Here is a 17395-nt window from a genome sequence, read left to right on the forward strand (position 1 = left end):
AAAAAGCATACCCCTTGCTGATATACTAAGATTTCATCAAAAATAATGAGTGTAATCTGGTTAGCTCCTTCAAAAAAACATGAATTCAAATGCAGTGAGATGAAAAGAAGATCTAAGCAGATGGTAAGAGTAAGGAGTCTACCTATAACGAGAAGGATGAAAAGTGCTTGGTTTGTTTACCCTTGAAAAAAAGGAAAGGCTGAGAGGAGATATCCTGCTCAATTTAGGTTACTGGAAAGTGAAGAGAGGAAAAGGAGTGAAGAAGAAAAAACAACTGTGCTAATTAACAATGCTAGCATAGAGGGAACGGGACATAAACTAATTTTGCTGATGAATAATATTAAGGTCATATCTAGCCTGTAATAGTATGACAGCAGTACAAGCTAGCATCAATTGAGCAAAGAGGGTAAAGAGAACAATGAATGGATTAATGCATAGATTTTCACACTTCTCTTGAAGGAAAAGTAACTGTTTTCTCCTTTTAAAAAAAGGAAGGGAAAAGTTTTGGCAGAATAACAGCTCAAAAGACTCTTCATACAGCCATCTTCAAAGACTTATGGAGAGATTCAGAATCCACTCCAGTAAGAAAACAACACCTCCCAATTTCAGCAGAAATAATGGATTCAGGTAAGTTCAAGAAAGATCTACACATTAAACCTCCCAGAACTTTTCTACGCTAGAGTTCAGCAATCAAAAATGAGGCCCTTAATCATTTCCTGCACTTGCTGTGGTAGACTTTCTCTAAGAGAAATAGCATGATGAGTATGGGCACATATTTGATACCAGCAGTGGAATGAGCGAGTACTGAATAGTATAACTTGCCAAAACTTCAAGTACATATACTGCCATCTTTCATGCTTATCACTGACGAAGAATTCTCTGTCAGAACTTCTGTATTTCTGTTTTGACCACTGTTTGGTATACCTCGAAACACTCGGAAGTGCTGAAAATGAAGCCAGAGCTTTGTGGGTCCGTACTTTAATGTTTGCTAGTTAACATGCTCTGTCTTATCTCACAGTGCCATTCCGGCCCGTATGTCATAACTGCTCTATTACTATAACAGCTTATGTCCTTACACAGATTCAAGCACAAGTTCAGCAAGTTTTGCTAAAGCACAAATGCTAAGGAGTTAGGAATTTCAAAGAGCTCTTTAAAAGGCTAAAAAATGCCAGAAAAATTCAGCCCCATATTTCAAATTGTTACTGGTGTACAAAGAAATATGCTGTTCATTCCATGGCAATCTCCTCTCTTTAATCAAAAGCATTTGTCCATTGATAAACAACAAGGATGTATTGTTCATTAATTTAAAGACAAAACAAATCCCAAACCAGTCTGCTGGTGTCCTTAACCTCTTCCAAAAATCTCTACAGCTGGCAGCAGCAGGCAGACAGCCAAAATGCCACATTTTGATATAGATACAGATTTCTGCCTCTGAAAGCTGGCACAGCAGTGCTGAGCATGCTCAGTTCTGTCACACACCAATGACCATTTCTGATATTGTTGTATAAACCCTCGAAGTCCCAAGTAAAGGTGATATTTTTATGAATATACAAAAAATAACAGCAAGGTTTCCCTGCAAGAAGAGTGAGAGTGAAATGGAGAAGGATAAAGAGAGATCTTTCTCACCTATCATCTAAACAAAGCAATGTCAAGCTACAAAAACTAATGCAATTTTTTTTTTAATACAGCTTTTTCTGTTTTAGATGCTTTGTGCTGCACCATTCTTGACAGACTGGTAAGCCATGCCAGGTGGCTTTAGGAGATTAAAACTTCCCAGAGTACAGTACATGTACAGTGCATCATATAGTTACATTTCACTTAAATATATTTAGACTCTATTTAATCAGTATGAAATGTGGAAAATGGACAGTAGGTGTCTTATCTGTTTGCGTCTTGTCCAGCATAGAAGGGAACTGAAACTTTTTAACTTGGTTGTTGTCCCCTTACCTCTTTAGTTAATTCCAAATACTTAACTTCTATCCAGGTTAAAAAAAAATACAGCTATTTGCTACACGACACTTCTTTCCAGGGAAGACGGGACATAGTATATGACGATAAACAAACTTGACTCAATATAATGCAACTGAAATGGAAAGAACTGTATTTTCACTTGCATATGGTTTGAATTAATTTGAAACCTGAGTACTCTGTCATCTGAATAACATTTTGGGTGATCAGTAAGAAGGTAACAAGCATCAGACACAGATGATCTTCTCTTTGAACTTCACTTTAAGTTTTCCATCTCAGAGCTGTTTAGCAATGGCTTTTGAAGAGCTCATCAGTGATACTTTTAGGTGGGATTTTATGAAACTTTTGGGGTCCTCCCATATTTAGTGCCAGTTTTTACAGCTATTTGTTTGTACAACTGCCATAAGAAATACAGCAGGATGAGAAAGCACGAAAATATTAACTTATTCACCTGGAAAATCCATCTGCTGAGTGAAATAACAGTAGAAAAAGTCTAAATAGGGATAAATATCTAGTTTCCTAACCCATCTGTTTTACCTCCTATAGGAAAGCTTTTCAAAAGCTTATTTATAAGAGAACATCTATTTTAGAAATGGGCAACACATTTATTCCTAGCAAATCAAAACATGATGAGTAATCTGGTATAGAGCTGTTAAATTCACCAGCTGCCAGCCACCTCAGGCAGAACCATACCTCATTTTGTATATGCAGTATATACCATATGCTAATAACTCCTTGCACCAATGATGGCCATTGGCAGGAATAATCCCACTCCTAAATTTTTCACTCAAGCTGAAATTTAAACAAAAATGTCAAAGCCTAACAGTGTATAAATATTTGAAGCATTCAGGTAAAAGCTAAATAGAAAATGAAAATGATTCAGTTTGTGATAAGATTTGCAATCTTGGAACATTAAGAATACATTTCTCTATTCTTCAATGATAGGCCATTCAAAGAAAATGGTTTGGTTTTGTTTAAAACACAATAAAGACAAAACATGTCTGCTTTGAAATTGAGGTAGAGATGAAAATATAAGCACCCAGATAATTCTGAGGTGGCACGAAAGAATATAAACTTTTAAACCAGAGACTGTTCTCTGCAGTTTAAGATATACATAAATATGTAAATGCATTTCTGTTAGAACGACATCCTCCTGGAGAGCAGCGAGTGTAAAAACATTAAGTAATGCTAGCTTTAGATTATTTTCTGTGATAAGAAGTAATTTTTGCTCTGTATTCCAGTTAACTTCCTAAACAAAAAATGCTACAAAATCAGACTCAGTGTTGTTTTCAAATGATGATTTTAACAGGATGCTTTTAAGAGAAGACTGGGCTTTCTGGTGGGGAAGTGTTGGTGGAGAGGGAAGTTACTCTGCTTTGCTTTACCTGGCTTTACATTTTCAACAGCACAGGTAGCCACCTGCTTTGCCTACCCTTAAAGCTGAATGAAAATCCCCACTGTGGACATGGCAAACTGGAAACAGAGATATGAACTGTAGAAATCAGTTTCATTTCAGCTCCTTAAGCAAAAAACAACAAAGGCATACACTGTCATGAGGAGACCATTGCCTTTTCTATAGGTACAGGATTAGATATGAACAATCCAAATAAAGCAATCTGTTCATATACCACAATCACTATACATACATCTATATGGAAATTCTATATGTTAAATATATTTAGGGTTAGATTTACTTATTTTACAATCTTTTCACAACTCACAAAGCTGACCCCTAACTTAAGTAATTTGATAAAGACCACATACCCATAAAATAATTATTTTAAGACCAACCATTCTAATTTTTGTTTTTCTGAATAAACCAGAAAAAAGAATAATTTTCTGTGTACCAAATGTTCACTTGTAACAAAATAAAGTAGTTTAGGCAGGGCAAATGTCAAGCTGACCAGAGCTGGTCACACAAAGGAATCCTATACCTGGACATAAGTAACTTAAGACCAAGAATTCCTGTGTAAGCTTTGGAGATGGAACCATGCATGACTCAAGGGCCTGAAGAGTCTTAAAACAGGGATTCAGTGATTGAAATGAGACAGCATCAGCACTGTAAAAAATAATCATTTTCTAGTGACTTTTTCAGTCATTTATTTCATGCGGCATTTACAGAGCTTGAAACAGCCTCTACCTTGTGATTTTTTTTTGTCCTTTTAAGAGTGAGCAATGAGAAAAAACCACCTATAAATAAATTACTTGCTGTCTTGTAACATTTTTTAGTGATTCAAGAAGCACATTTTATTATTAGCCATGAAAAAAAAAATCCCACTCTAACTTGAAAGATTCACCTTAAAAATATACCATATTCCTTTTTTAAGCAAGGAACAATTTTACTACAAGTTTACTTAAGTTTTACACTGATATAACTCCTGGGAATTATCTTCATGAGAACTAGTGTAATCCCAAAGTAACACAGTAGTGACTCAAATATAAAGCTTGCTAATGAAACTCCAGATGGTGTATAGTGAATTTTCCATTCTACATAGGCAATTTTCTAGGGTGGATAAACCATGACATGGCCCAGAGGTAGCTGGCTCTACATCCACTAGTTCAAGCAAGCTAATAAGCATGGGATCACCTCAGTTCTGTAAACAGTAGCCCTAATGTGGGTTTTATCTTTAAATTATTCCAACCTCTCTTCCCCCAAACCCTTAACACTGGACAACAGAGACAAGTTCAAACTCAAAAACTTTAGTCAAACACATCTCTAACATAACTTTTGACCACATAAAGACCAATCCCCCTCCCCCAGCAATCTCTGTTAACACCAGTACAGACTTTTCATACTAATCCAAAGAATTAGAGTAACCATATTATTATTCTAAAAGATACATCTAAATACAAACTTCAACAATCATAGGAACTGTGCAACTGGTTAAATTATTTAGAAAATCCATATAGGCACAGAGTAAAAATCCGTGAGCAACAATTCTATAATTTCAGCTACTGACAGTTGCAATTTTTCCATTATGCTCAGTTAGATTGTTATAATTTTTTACAAGTAATTTCAGAGGCATAGGAAGGAATTAAATTTTCACAGTGGGAATTCAAAATCCAGAGACTGTCTTGCTCTGGACTTGTAATGCAAAATAGTGTGCATCCTACACAGTGCCTTCCAAAATGCACTCCAAGAATTAAGATGACCCAAGGACAAGAATCAATCCTTGCAATGATGAACTTTCTTAAAAAGCACGGAAATCTACTCCATCCCTTCTTCAATTTCAGGACTATTTTATTTCAAAAATCTTTGAAAGATTCAAGAAAGACGGGACATGCAAAACCCGTGCTTTTACTGTTATGCAATAAAAGCATAATGAGCTGATCATTTAGGGCCTGATAGAAGCTCACCGAAGTCAATACAATCCTGTCTGTTGATTTCAATGGCTTTTATATCAGGCCCTTAAATAGACTCTTAAAAATGACTGAGTTAGTGATTTTGGAGCAATATCACCACACCCACCCAGTTTTATTGATTGGTATTCGTTGGTGATTTGGCAACATGACATAGCAGAAAGTACAAACTTTAGAAATAGCACTTCGTCATCAAAATCACTTGCCTGGTGTTATAAAATTAGCACTATTAAGCACTGGCTGCTAGTTTAAGCCAGTCAAATGCTGTTGCAAATGAAAGATGAAGCATTGCATGAAGCCATGCTAAAATGGATAGAAGGATGGTTACTTACCAACGGGGCGAGCTGTTGACATTACAATGGTGTAGTGAGAACATAAAAAAGAAATTAAAAAAAGAAAAGAATATCTGTCAGAATGCATGACGTGTAATGTTACGTTAAACTATGGATAGTACCATGATTGCTAAACCCTCAAATGGCAGCCTAAGTAAAATGCTCACTGCTATTATTATTATTATTATTATTGTTTAGTCATGTGTCACTATTATTACATTTATTTGGGTATAGTATCTGAACAAGCTGGCCGGAACTATTCTCTGAGAAACATTTTTATTAACTTCACATGTCATCATCAAGTCTCATGGTTAATGCCTGATAGAAGAAAAATTGCTTTGCATTAGCACAGACTTCTAGATCCTGATGAAAACATCAATTTAAGCCACAGACTGGCAAATGTCATGCCAGTAGATGCAAGACATTTGCTTTCTGAGTCAAATACCAATTGAATTTTAAGCATGGCCAGTCAGTACAGCAGTAAGGGCTACAGAAAGCCCAAGACAGTTTTTCTCATTCAATAACAGGCATGAAAGCATAAAGCACATTGCTTTTTCCTCACTGACAGGGCTGATGAAAATACAACAAATAGGCTGAAATGGCCGCAAGGATTTCAACTCAGAACCTCCCAAATTACTGCTTAGATAACTTCTATTTCCTAAAAAAATTGCTGCTGAATGATCGACAGGTTAATTCTGTTTCAGACTGATATCAAGATTGAAAGCTGCTGCTGCAACAAGTGATTTCTTGATTATAGCAACAGCCCTTCATTACACTTGAGTTGGGGAATGGGGCTGTCAGTCCTGCTGTTAGTAAAATACAGATGTCCCTTTCAGAAAAGCTGAGAAGTTGGACATAAAATTCCAACTTGAGATTGGACCAGGTAGGTGAAACTTTCCTTATTTGCGCGATAGAAGGAGTTACTCACTTTTAAGCAGCATTACTTTTTTTTTTTTTTTTCCCCCTAAGACGTTAACCAGCTTTATATGCTTACGTGCAGACTAGGGCCAACATTATGATATGCGGAATCCTAGGTAACATAGCATGCAAGGACCTACTCAGTCCTCACCCTTGCTTTGCCATACCCACCTCTTTAACTATTTCAAGCTTGCTGCCTTTCTTACACATCATGTATCTTAGGATTTTGTGGCTCCTAGCATTATGATACATTCCTTCTTCCACAGAGAGAGAAGGAATAAGAGCCATGTGCATCTTTCCAAGAGAAGGCATGAAGGCTGAGTCACAGAATCCAAATTCTGTTATAATTTGCGACAGCACAACGCGAGCTCCCTCCTGCATCCTCATCCTCCAGTCTGAGAAGGTGGAGCCATGGGCTAGGGAGCTGAGAGATACACTGCTGTTGCAAAGTTGTGCAGATGTAACTACAGGACACCTGCAAGGACCAAGGCACCCATCAAGTGGATATTGAAGTGCCATCACTTGTTTTTGTTCCTCTGCATGAATACAGTGCAGTTTCGGACAAAACTTGCAAAAGATTGAGAATTAAGGCTTACTGTAATCAAAAGGGCCTTTGCTCCTGGCCCTTTTAAGTCAACAGGAGTTTGCCCAGTCCTTTGTTGGAAGGAAATTCGGAGTAATAAGCCTTTCCATTGAATTTCTTGGCTTTTCTCATTCTCTGTCATATCCTGAACTTTTAATATGCTTGTAATATTGTGGCTTCCTTTGTGTTGAATAAACACTATGTATTTAACTGTAAATGACAAGCCCAGGGAGAAGAATACCCAAGATAATGAAAACCTGCTTTTACTGTAGCAAAATCAATTAAATTATATATTTCCTTATTTTTTTCACCTTAGTTTGATCAGGTTCAAGCTTCAGCCATTTAAAAGGATTTTTTGCTTGCTTCTATTCATTGTTCGTATTGCAAGGCTAGGGCAGCAAAAATAAAATCTTGTTCCAGTAGGTTATACAGTGGACACAGTTCTAGGAATTTTAAAGGCTACTGAATTGGTGGCCAGATTTGTTGGATATTACAATTCTGCCCGTGACAAAAAAACAGAGTGAGAGCCTTTCTGAGAGTTCACTGTAGGGACTATTTTTCTCATGTTACAAAATGGAAGAACAATATCCCACACAAACATGCAGCAGGTAAACTTGTTCCTTCAGATTACAACAGGTAAACCTGCACTATTACTTATTATCTAAAGTGAACACTGAGAGAATATTTTAGTGGACAGATTATCACAATACTCTATTTTCTTTGTTATATACTATCATCTCCCCCCTACAAAGACACTTGGTGGTTTTTTTCACCCCCTTTGAATTCAGCAGATTAAACTGAACTGTGTCCATGCATTAAATGGATGGAAATGGAAGCTGGCCTCTTGGGTCAGTTGACCCCACTTCTAATAAAGCAATCCATTGAGACTTTGAACATTTGATTTAATGTGTATGAAAAGAGGAGCACACGTAAAGCTAAAAATGTTTTTATTAACCTTTCACAGCTCTACTGAAAACCGTCAGCATGCACCACTAAACTGTGAAATAGTGTCTGCACAATATCCATTGTGCCAAATTGCTGCTTATCTTTTGAAATGAAATAATAACTATGTTCTATTTACTCCTATGGAAACATTAGCCCACAAACTTTTTCTCTCCCTATAATCTTTAACATATCTGTACCTACTGTTGCAAAAGACACCTTGGCAACTCATTATTCTACTCATCTTAAAACCTCCTTAGCGTATCAAACACCACTTTATAAATACTGAGTGGATACTAGACACCAAGAATGTTTTAGGAGAAAAAATGTTAGTCTTTACCTTGTAATACTCACAAAATTTAATTAAGATTTTCTTTTTCTTTGGCTTGGGTTTATCTTTCAGATAAAAAGTAATGGCAGAGAATTTCATTATGGCAGAGCTAATTGCCTAATAATACTATCTGCATTACATTTGGCATTAATAAACATAGTTACTTACTAAGCTCCTTATACTATTTTAGAAAATGGAACACGACTGAATAGCCTAAACCGATGCCTCACATCTTAAACTGCGGACTCATGGTTATGTAGTGCTTGCTTATGCATATATATGTATCTGTTCTGCAATAAAAAGTACTGGAACAGATCTTTAACTGCAGGGAGATCCTATCCCACTGAAGTCAACTGTAATTTTGCCCGAGATGTCAACAGGATGGGGATTTTGCGTCTGTTGCAAATCAGTGCAACACCCACAACTGCAAAGGACGTGTGCAACCCAAACAACAGCAGATATGGATGTGGCCCAATTTTTTAGACGATCCATATGAGAGACACAAGCCCTCCCTCCATGGGAACACTCACCTCGGACAGTGAGGGTAGCAGAGGCTTCCACTTTCCCAACGCGATTCTCAGCAATGCATATGTAGGTTCCTTCATCTGTGCTCATGGCCTTCTTAATGCGCAAAGTATAGTCATCTTTGATGTCATACCTGTGATATAAACAAGAACAAAAACTCATTCTGTAGCCAACAGAAATGAAAAAAAACTGTCACCTGGCATATACTAGTCTGAACCTATCTTCGATCCAACTCTGAAAGATAAATTATTATCTAGCATTAGATAATTCCACCAAGGATTAATCTTCATGACATTTTTATTGCACTCTACATTAGTTAGAAACTTTACATAAAATTAGTATTGCTATGTTCACTCAGAATTAGGGCTTTATTAATAATATCACACTCTCTGCCATTGATCTAGGGCAATATTATAAAATTAAGCTATCAAACACCAGTTAGCAACGTATGACAGCTCAGGTTTATCATGCCTTTAACTATGTGAGCTACATACTTTACCTTTAGTTGATTTGGAAATTTTTCTTTAAAAATAATTTTTGCTATAGCAGCAACCCCTTAGGAAAACTGTGAGCACGTTGGTAGGATTTGATACTACTCTATTACAAACAATGAAGAAAATATTTACCTCTGGAAGCTGACATTTATTGAAGAAGCACATTAAAGGGGGATTTATCAATTTCACATAAATACTACGCAATGATGCATTAGAGCGGGCAATAACATTTTCTTTTTCTTAAAAGAAATTGGAAACAATTCAGTTATGGTTTGTCCATTTTTTTGTTTCTACTGTTGTAATAACTCTAAAACTATGAGGATGCATAAGTTCAAAAAAATGCAAAGTACTACGGTGTGCAGTGAACATTCATTCACAAGGCATTTAGAGTGCTTAAGTCTAGAAAAATATTCTCAGTTAAATTGCTGTCATCCTGCAAAAGTTATGCTTAACAAAATATTTTAGGCTCTGATCAAAAGCTTATTAAAGTCAACAGGAGATTTTATCTTTTATGAAAATTGTTTGGCTCCCAAATCAGAAAAGACCGTTTTTCAGAATGGACATTTTAGTCTTGAAACACTCTCTTGCAAAATTATTTCAAACATTTCTTCTAGACACAAAAAGCCTATGACATCTGAATTAATTCATCATGAATCTACACTTAGCTTCAGATTCTCATGCACCAAATAGCGAAAGTGGTGCACAAGATTAAGGTAAGATCTAGACCTCAGGAGATCTGAGCACTCTTTCTAACTGTACAAACCCTCACCACATAACTTCAAACAACCAATTTACCTTTTCTCTATTACACAGTAAAGACCTTGTAGGCTTGTTCAGCAAACATATTGCAGTGATATGTAACGTCATGCTTACATGCAGGTATGTAAGAATATAATGCAATTCATTACAGGAATATTGTGAGGCTGAATCTATGACTATTTTTAAAACACCAGGAACTTCAAATGTTAATTTCTGTGTACATAATTATTATATATTGCTATCAGCTCTTTTATTTTAGATTTGTAGGGAGTGCACAGTGTGCTAACAGACTTAAAAGCATCTTAACCCAAAGGATCCTATAAGTTGAAATGTTCGAAGTTCTGTTTTGTCCAAGTAAAGCTCAGAACATCAGTTAGAGCATTAATAATAGTTCCAAGAAAAAACAGTATTCAAGACATCTTCTCACATTCATCACAATACAGTACAACTCCATTCTGTACTCTGTAAATCCATTTTATGCGTTAGCAAAAATAAATTTAAAAGGAAGACCAAATTAAGGCTAACCATTCTATCAGAAATGTGCAGGATAGGCACATAAACATAGTTATCTCTTTCTTTAGGTGTTACACTTAGTTGTATGTATATGCATTATCTAATGTTTAACTAATGAATAAGGGATATGCCAAGGGGAAGAACAAGAGGATGCCATGGCATATATAGGAAACTTTTCACACCATTATTTTGCTAGTGTAGTTCTATTAAGGAGCAAATGACAATAGAGAACTGAACTCAATATTCAGTTTCTGGAGCAGTACAGAACTATTGCAACTACGCATTCAAAAGCCTTATATAGTTGAGGCACATTTTTTCTGGACTCCTCAATAAATTATGCAATTTTGCATGCTGTGCTGCACTAATTAACGGTAAATAGAAAACACTGGTTTTGTATGAGAGAAAATGCAATTTGAGTCCCCTAAAAATCCCAAGAATATGACAACAGCATCCCACAATGATGGAGCAGTTATTGTCTCTGGCGACCACAGAGCTGCACACAAGAGAAAACGCTTATTTTCTTGACACAAGGCCAGCCCTAGGGGACTGAAAATGTAAGGTTGCATTCAGCTCCTGTGAGATGGCAAAATTAGGACCAGCTGTAGCATAAATATGAGTTGCAAACAGGAATCATATTTATGAAGCTGGGCAACAATTAGCTATTTATTTTGTTACATTGACTTTCTTCTTCTTCTTCTCTTCTTCTTTCCATTTTTTATTTTTGAGAGGGACCAATACCATCCCTGTGGTTCACTTGCCACTGCTGAGATGAAACCAGACAGGCAGCAGGACCGTATCCGACTGCCTGGCTGTCTGAACTCGGGTGCAGCCAGCCTGGGACAGGGCCCTGCAGTCTGCTGTGGGCTGCAGCTGACTCGCTCGTCTTCATCTCACCGCTGTGCTGGTGCCGGCATGCCAGCCAGCTGCCTCGGAGGCTTCGGCAGTCTTTATGCTTGCACCTGTCAATCACGCACACTGTGAAAAAGCCAGCTGCGTGGCATGCCAGGACGCAGAGCTAGAGCATAACCCGCATCTCCCACTTGGGCGATGAAAGGAGGATGGAGCAAACATGTCACAATGAGGGCCCAGTTATCAATTACTTCAAGGAGCGGTCCAGCTCTCCCAGTCTGCCTGTCCAACAAGGCCATACTGGGGTTTTGGACCACCCGGCTAGGACATGCCATCTAGCAATTAGATTCAGACACAGATGGACTCACGGGACATCAAAACCATCTGCTGTCCTGAAGTATTGATACGCTGCCCCTCACTCATCTGTTCCACCCACATTGTCCACAGAAGTCATTGCAGTTCAGTGATGTGCTTTGACAGATGAAACAGGCAGCAAGGAAAAAGGAAGAAAACTGGCTTTTAGCCTGATCCACCGCATCACAAGGAGCTTGTATGAGAAAGGGACTGTGAAGTAATAAGGTGTGGAGCCTTAATATTTTTGCATCCTTTCTGCTTTTCACACATCCACCTGTACAGTCTTGAATAGGGAATCTTCTCCCAGTCCCAGAGCCTCACACTCCCACAACAAGGTGTTTCTATCTGAGTTTATGGAGAAGTTAACTCGCATCTGTATTACTGTCACCGACACTTGGGAATCAGGCTCAGGGTCTCTCTGACTGCCTTAATATCAATCACAGACAGAGGTTTCAAGACTCCTGGATTGCTGATGGAGTGGCAAAAAACCACCAAAGTGTACTGGTTAAGTTGATCCTTAAATTTGCCAGCAAACAAAGAAAGCACTGCCTTCAAAATACGTGCAGCATCAAGAAACACCTTCCAGCATACTACCCAAATATTGTTCACTCCTAGCCAAATAATGCCAAAATTCAGCACAAAATGTAGTGCGTCAGACATCAGTTTCATATGTTTATAGTCATCTAATTGTTTTTAAATACTTCTTTTTGTTAAACATTTGGAGTTTCTTAACCTTTCATTTTAGCTTAGACTTCAGCCATCATACTGAGCTGGGAGATGTCTTTTAAACAGCTAGTCAGTCTCCATGTAGATATAAACCAGCCACTTTTAGGCATCATATTACATAACTTCTGTTCTACAAGTAATAGTTAGAGTAGGTCTGCTTTTAATTAACTGAGAAGGAATGGGGAGAAGGGAAAGGAAGAAAGAAACAGAAACAACAAGCAGATGAGAAAACACTGCTGGTGACGAAACTCTAATAGAAATTGGGTGATTTTGAGTGAAATCTGGCAGTCTCTGGCACATATGAATGCATTCATTGTTGCTAGTTTTGATTAATGACAGTTGTACAATAGTGTGCTGACAGTCACTGCCATACAGACACTTTTTTTTTTTTTTTTTGATATGAAACACTGTTGAAAACGCAACCCAATCAGATTTGGCCCCTGAACAACATGTGCTATCATCACTGTACCGTGAATTGAGATTGATTGGTAACCAGCTGTGACAAAGTGGGAAAAAGAGCCTTGTCTCTTTCAAGAAAAGAAAAGAAGAAAAATAAAAAACTGAATTGTGTCAAAACCATTACCATCTGCTCAACCAAATAACAAATAAAACAAAACACATTAACTGTTTTTAAGTATTGCAAATTAATGGACCCAGGTTGGATTCATGCACTGGCTTAAACACCTAAGCATAACCTTGAATTACACTGTTTTTGTCACAGTTACTGTTTCTTTCCCCACATTCAAAACTGTATCTGTCCTTGTTCAGCCTCCAGTCTTCCACAGTTATCAAATAAGAGAGAGAGAGATAGAGAGAGAGAAAATATACTGATGTTAGAGAGAAGTTTTTGCAGTATGTTTTTTGCATTTGATATATATTGAGTGCTTCACAGAACTCCTAGATTTCCAGATTTTTCAAAAATATGCATGCAGTTATGCATAAAAATATATGCACTTCTTTCTCTTTTGCATGCACAGTTAGCACAACTGTGTTGGCAGCTGGAGTCACTACATTCCCAGACATCCAAATAGGTCTAACTGGTGATACAAGAATGCACTTACTTCAGCTGTGTATTTTAAAGTTGTGAGAATGCATTATTATGCTCATAGAATTCAACAAATCCAAATCAAAAAGACATATTTCCTCTTAAAGGGAGCCTGCGAGAGAAAAAGCCAGACTTCTTAACTGGTGTGAACTGATGCCATTGGCCTCGAAAGACTTGCATCAGTTTATACCAGGTGACCATGTCCTCCTAAAATAAAACTAAATTAAAAAAAAAAGAATTTTTTGTGTGTAGGTTTTGTAGGCTTTCCATTTTTTAAAGATAGTATAAAAACTACTCTGCTCTGTTTTCCAGGCTATTTTGCAATGCACACACAAAGCTTCAAGATTGTTCGCAATATAATTAGGGACCCCAAATAGAGAGATGCTACTAGCCAAAAACAGAATAAACAGGAGGTAGTTAAGGAGGCTTAAGCTTCTGTCTCCACTTCTTTTTTGTGGTGCTGGCACTTCAGTCCCCATCATAGTGCCACAGCTATTCACTGGCTCCTAGACTATGTGTGTCAGATGGAGGGAGCCAGAGAGAAACTGCAGTGACGATAGGAAGCGTGAGCCTGTTACCTGCTTCAGCCTGATCCAGCAGCAGAACGGAGAGCCTCTGTTTCCATCTGCAACACATCCACCCCTACTGCCAGCTCACTTACAAGAAACATTAACATTTTTTTTCACTTACATCCCATTGACAAGTGGAAGAAGGAAGAAACATTTATGAGTTACAGAGCTTTCTGAAGGAAAGATAAGGGAGCTTTCTTTCCCTAGCAAAACTGGAATCAGTCACAGCACAAGAATGGATATATTTGTGTGTACCGGCTTTAAATTGCTCTGTTGTACCCCTGAACTCAAAGCTGCCAGTTGCTGGGTGGCTCTAAGACGCAGCTTAAGGCTATGACAAATTGAGCTAGCAGGTAACTATCCCTAAAGTGGTGATAGGACAGCTGCCACTCAAACACACATGTCCAGACTCCCACTCTTCATTGGCCAAGCCATTTATACCATAGAAAGGTATAATGCAATGTGACATTGCCTCAAATTTCTTAATGTGAGGCATATATGCAAACAATCATATAAAACGGTTTACTGGCTTCATGCCAACAAAACAGGAAAAGAGCGGAGTTACACGGGTCACTGGTCACTATTTTGATTTTATTAAAATTCAGTAACAGCAAATGCTGCTTTAGTCCAAGACCGTTTATGGTTTATTATCAACACAGTCTTTACAACTGAAATGGTTGATGCTTTCAATTGCAATAATATAAAGCAAAAAATCACACTGTACTATGCTTTAAACAAAGGCATTCAATAAAATGGCCTAAATCACATTAAAAATGTACCTAACAATTACAATCATTGTGCCAACATTGTGAAACCATACCTGTGACCAAGAAAATGATACTTTCTAACTTCTCTGGGAGCAATATTCTATGCAATACTACTCTCGTATATGAACAAACATATGCGAATGCACATGACTAGTGCTTCGCAAAAAACAGTAGCCATGTGCCCAGAAGAGAACCAAGACAGAAAAAAGAGATAAAATGCCATTTTTTTCCCTTTGAAATAATTTGGAAACACATAGAGGTTAAGAACAAAACATATGTTTGGGAACCAGTGACTAGGAATTTAGACAGAAGCCTTATCATTCACCTCTACATTTCTGCTTGCAGAGAGAAGTACTCATAGGGAATTACCACATGATAATTATCCAAAATGGGCTTCTGATTTGATTTCAGTCCCAGACAGATCTCCACATTTCAAAAACTGGAACCTCGGTGGAAGTATGAGCTAAGAGAGCATGTAATGACTTGGCATGGAGACCTAGCCTCCTGTCACCAGAAGTAGTCCTTTACTTCACAGATGAGGCACATTTGTCAGGCACTTGGGGAGATTTGTATTATTACTGCCTATGTCATAATTCATCTCTCAGAAAAAGGTCCTTGATTCTCAGGGCTATCTGCTCAGCACATGTCACTGAAATTAATTTTAAGGAAAAAAATGAAATACTATTTTTGTCCATTTCTGTTTAAAAAAAAAAATGAAAGGCTACTACAGGACTGGAACACAGTAAGATCATCTGAGCCAAGACTGGCATCTTGCACTCACTAAACATGGTTTATGTAGTTAGAGTATTCTTTTAATTTTTAACATAAACACACAGATTAGTAGTAGTTTGAAACAAACAGAATTTGTGCTGGCCTGTCTATTATTCTTTGCCTTAAGCATGATGAATGATTAAGATAAACTTGTCAGAGAAGCTAACTGAAATATTTTCCAATCTGTACTTCAAATCAGTAACCAACCATGAAGTGGTAATTAAAGATGAAGTCATGGTAATGTTTTAATGAAAGTGCCTTCAATTTACAGTTGAGACAGAAGTCATATCATTAAAAAGTATGTTTTGCTAACGTTTAGCAATTCTCAACATAGGACTTACCAATAGAACCTGGAAAATAGTTCTTAAACTTGAATCTTTTAGTGTTTTCATTGATTTTTTTTTTTTTTTAACTGAGATGACTTAACTTTTGTATACCGTACAGGAATGCAGTGTACTCAAAATGAAACAGAAGGGATCTCTCAGGACCTGCCATTCTAGCAACATCAACGATGCTGTGATTAGAGCTCTTGAATCTTACTCCTACTTGAGCATAACTGCTAGCTTCCCCTTCCCTCCTCTCCCTGAAGTTTTACAGAAAAACATGCATGCAGAACCATCTTTAATTTTTCATTCTCTAGTTTTAATAGTCAATAAACTGATAATAGTGAGCCTAAATTGCTTGATCTCCTTACTACTTACCAGGAAAGCAGGCTACCTCAGTATTTTGCAACGCATAAATACAATTACTAAGCTTTTACTCAATATACTGAGCTTTTCCATTATTAAAGAAAGATTCAGATGCTAAAACAGGTAATCATCATTTGAGTTAAATTCTACATCAAGTTTTCTTGGGTCTCTTTGCTGCAAGACCACTTATTCACTGCAGTCTTCACTGATTGAAAAGTTCAGAGAAATCCATGTCTGAGGCTACTACTAATAGTATTAAATTTTGTTTCAGTATTCTGCTAGTGACTTCATTAGTTGTCTAAAATTTAACAATTTTAGCGTGTTTAACGAAAGAGAATAAAAAATAAACTATTTTCTCGTGGCAAGCCTATCGCAAGTGCACTGCCAGTGATTGCTCCATAGATCACCAATAGTTCACATAGCATGAAGGGAAAACATCAAGGCAGGACTGCTAGTTGACACAGTTCCTTTATGGTTGTTGTCCATGGAGCTGTAAAGCTATTCTCCCAACCTTGACCCTTATGTAAGCAACTGGAGACTGTTTTCATGAATCCACAAACAGACTGCCTGAAACAATAGCTCTTCTTCAGCTCTGTGGGGAGAACTGACACTTAACAAGAAGCCAGTTTAAATGTCAGTGTTATTAACCGTTTCTCTGCTGATCAGTCTAGCAGAGACGTGCATCTAACACTTCAGTTCAAAGCATTCGGTATTCCATAAAAATTGGATGGGAAATAACTACTGAGTTAGACTTTAGACCTTTGGGACAGCCATGGGATCATAAAAAAACTACTCTATTTTATGCTTTCAATTGGCCATGTATTCCCTCAGAAAATGCTTACTGCAAGGACCATTTTTCCACTTACAGATCAGCAAGGGACCACTGCCAGGTAAAATATC

The 17395-nt window shown here is 37.4% G+C and overlaps 1 protein-coding gene across 16 annotated transcripts in view; it reads right to left on the minus strand.

Moving 5' to 3' along the window:
• The window catches only part of ROBO2 (roundabout guidance receptor 2), a 469585-nt gene that overhangs the window by 115250 nt on the left and 336940 nt on the right, over nucleotides 1–17395 (minus strand). For 11 of the 16 annotated variants that reach the window (XM_064523330.1, XM_064523351.1, XM_064523355.1 and 8 more), the window contains exons 6-7: nucleotides 8965–9092; nucleotides 5661–5672 (exon numbers count right to left, since the gene is read on the minus strand). In XM_064523330.1, the coding sequence (XP_064379400.1) occupies nucleotides 5661–5672; nucleotides 8965–9092 (140 nt within the window). The remainder of the gene's footprint in view (nucleotides 1–5660; nucleotides 5673–8964; nucleotides 9093–17395) is intronic. The other 5 variants (XM_064523361.1, XM_064523371.1, XM_064523323.1 and 2 more) reach the window with 1 other exon arrangement.

This window comes from Dromaius novaehollandiae, chromosome 1 (genome assembly GCF_036370855.1).
Source record: "Dromaius novaehollandiae isolate bDroNov1 chromosome 1, bDroNov1.hap1, whole genome shotgun sequence".
In the NCBI taxonomy this organism is placed as follows: domain Eukaryota; kingdom Metazoa; phylum Chordata; class Aves; order Casuariiformes; family Dromaiidae; genus Dromaius; species Dromaius novaehollandiae.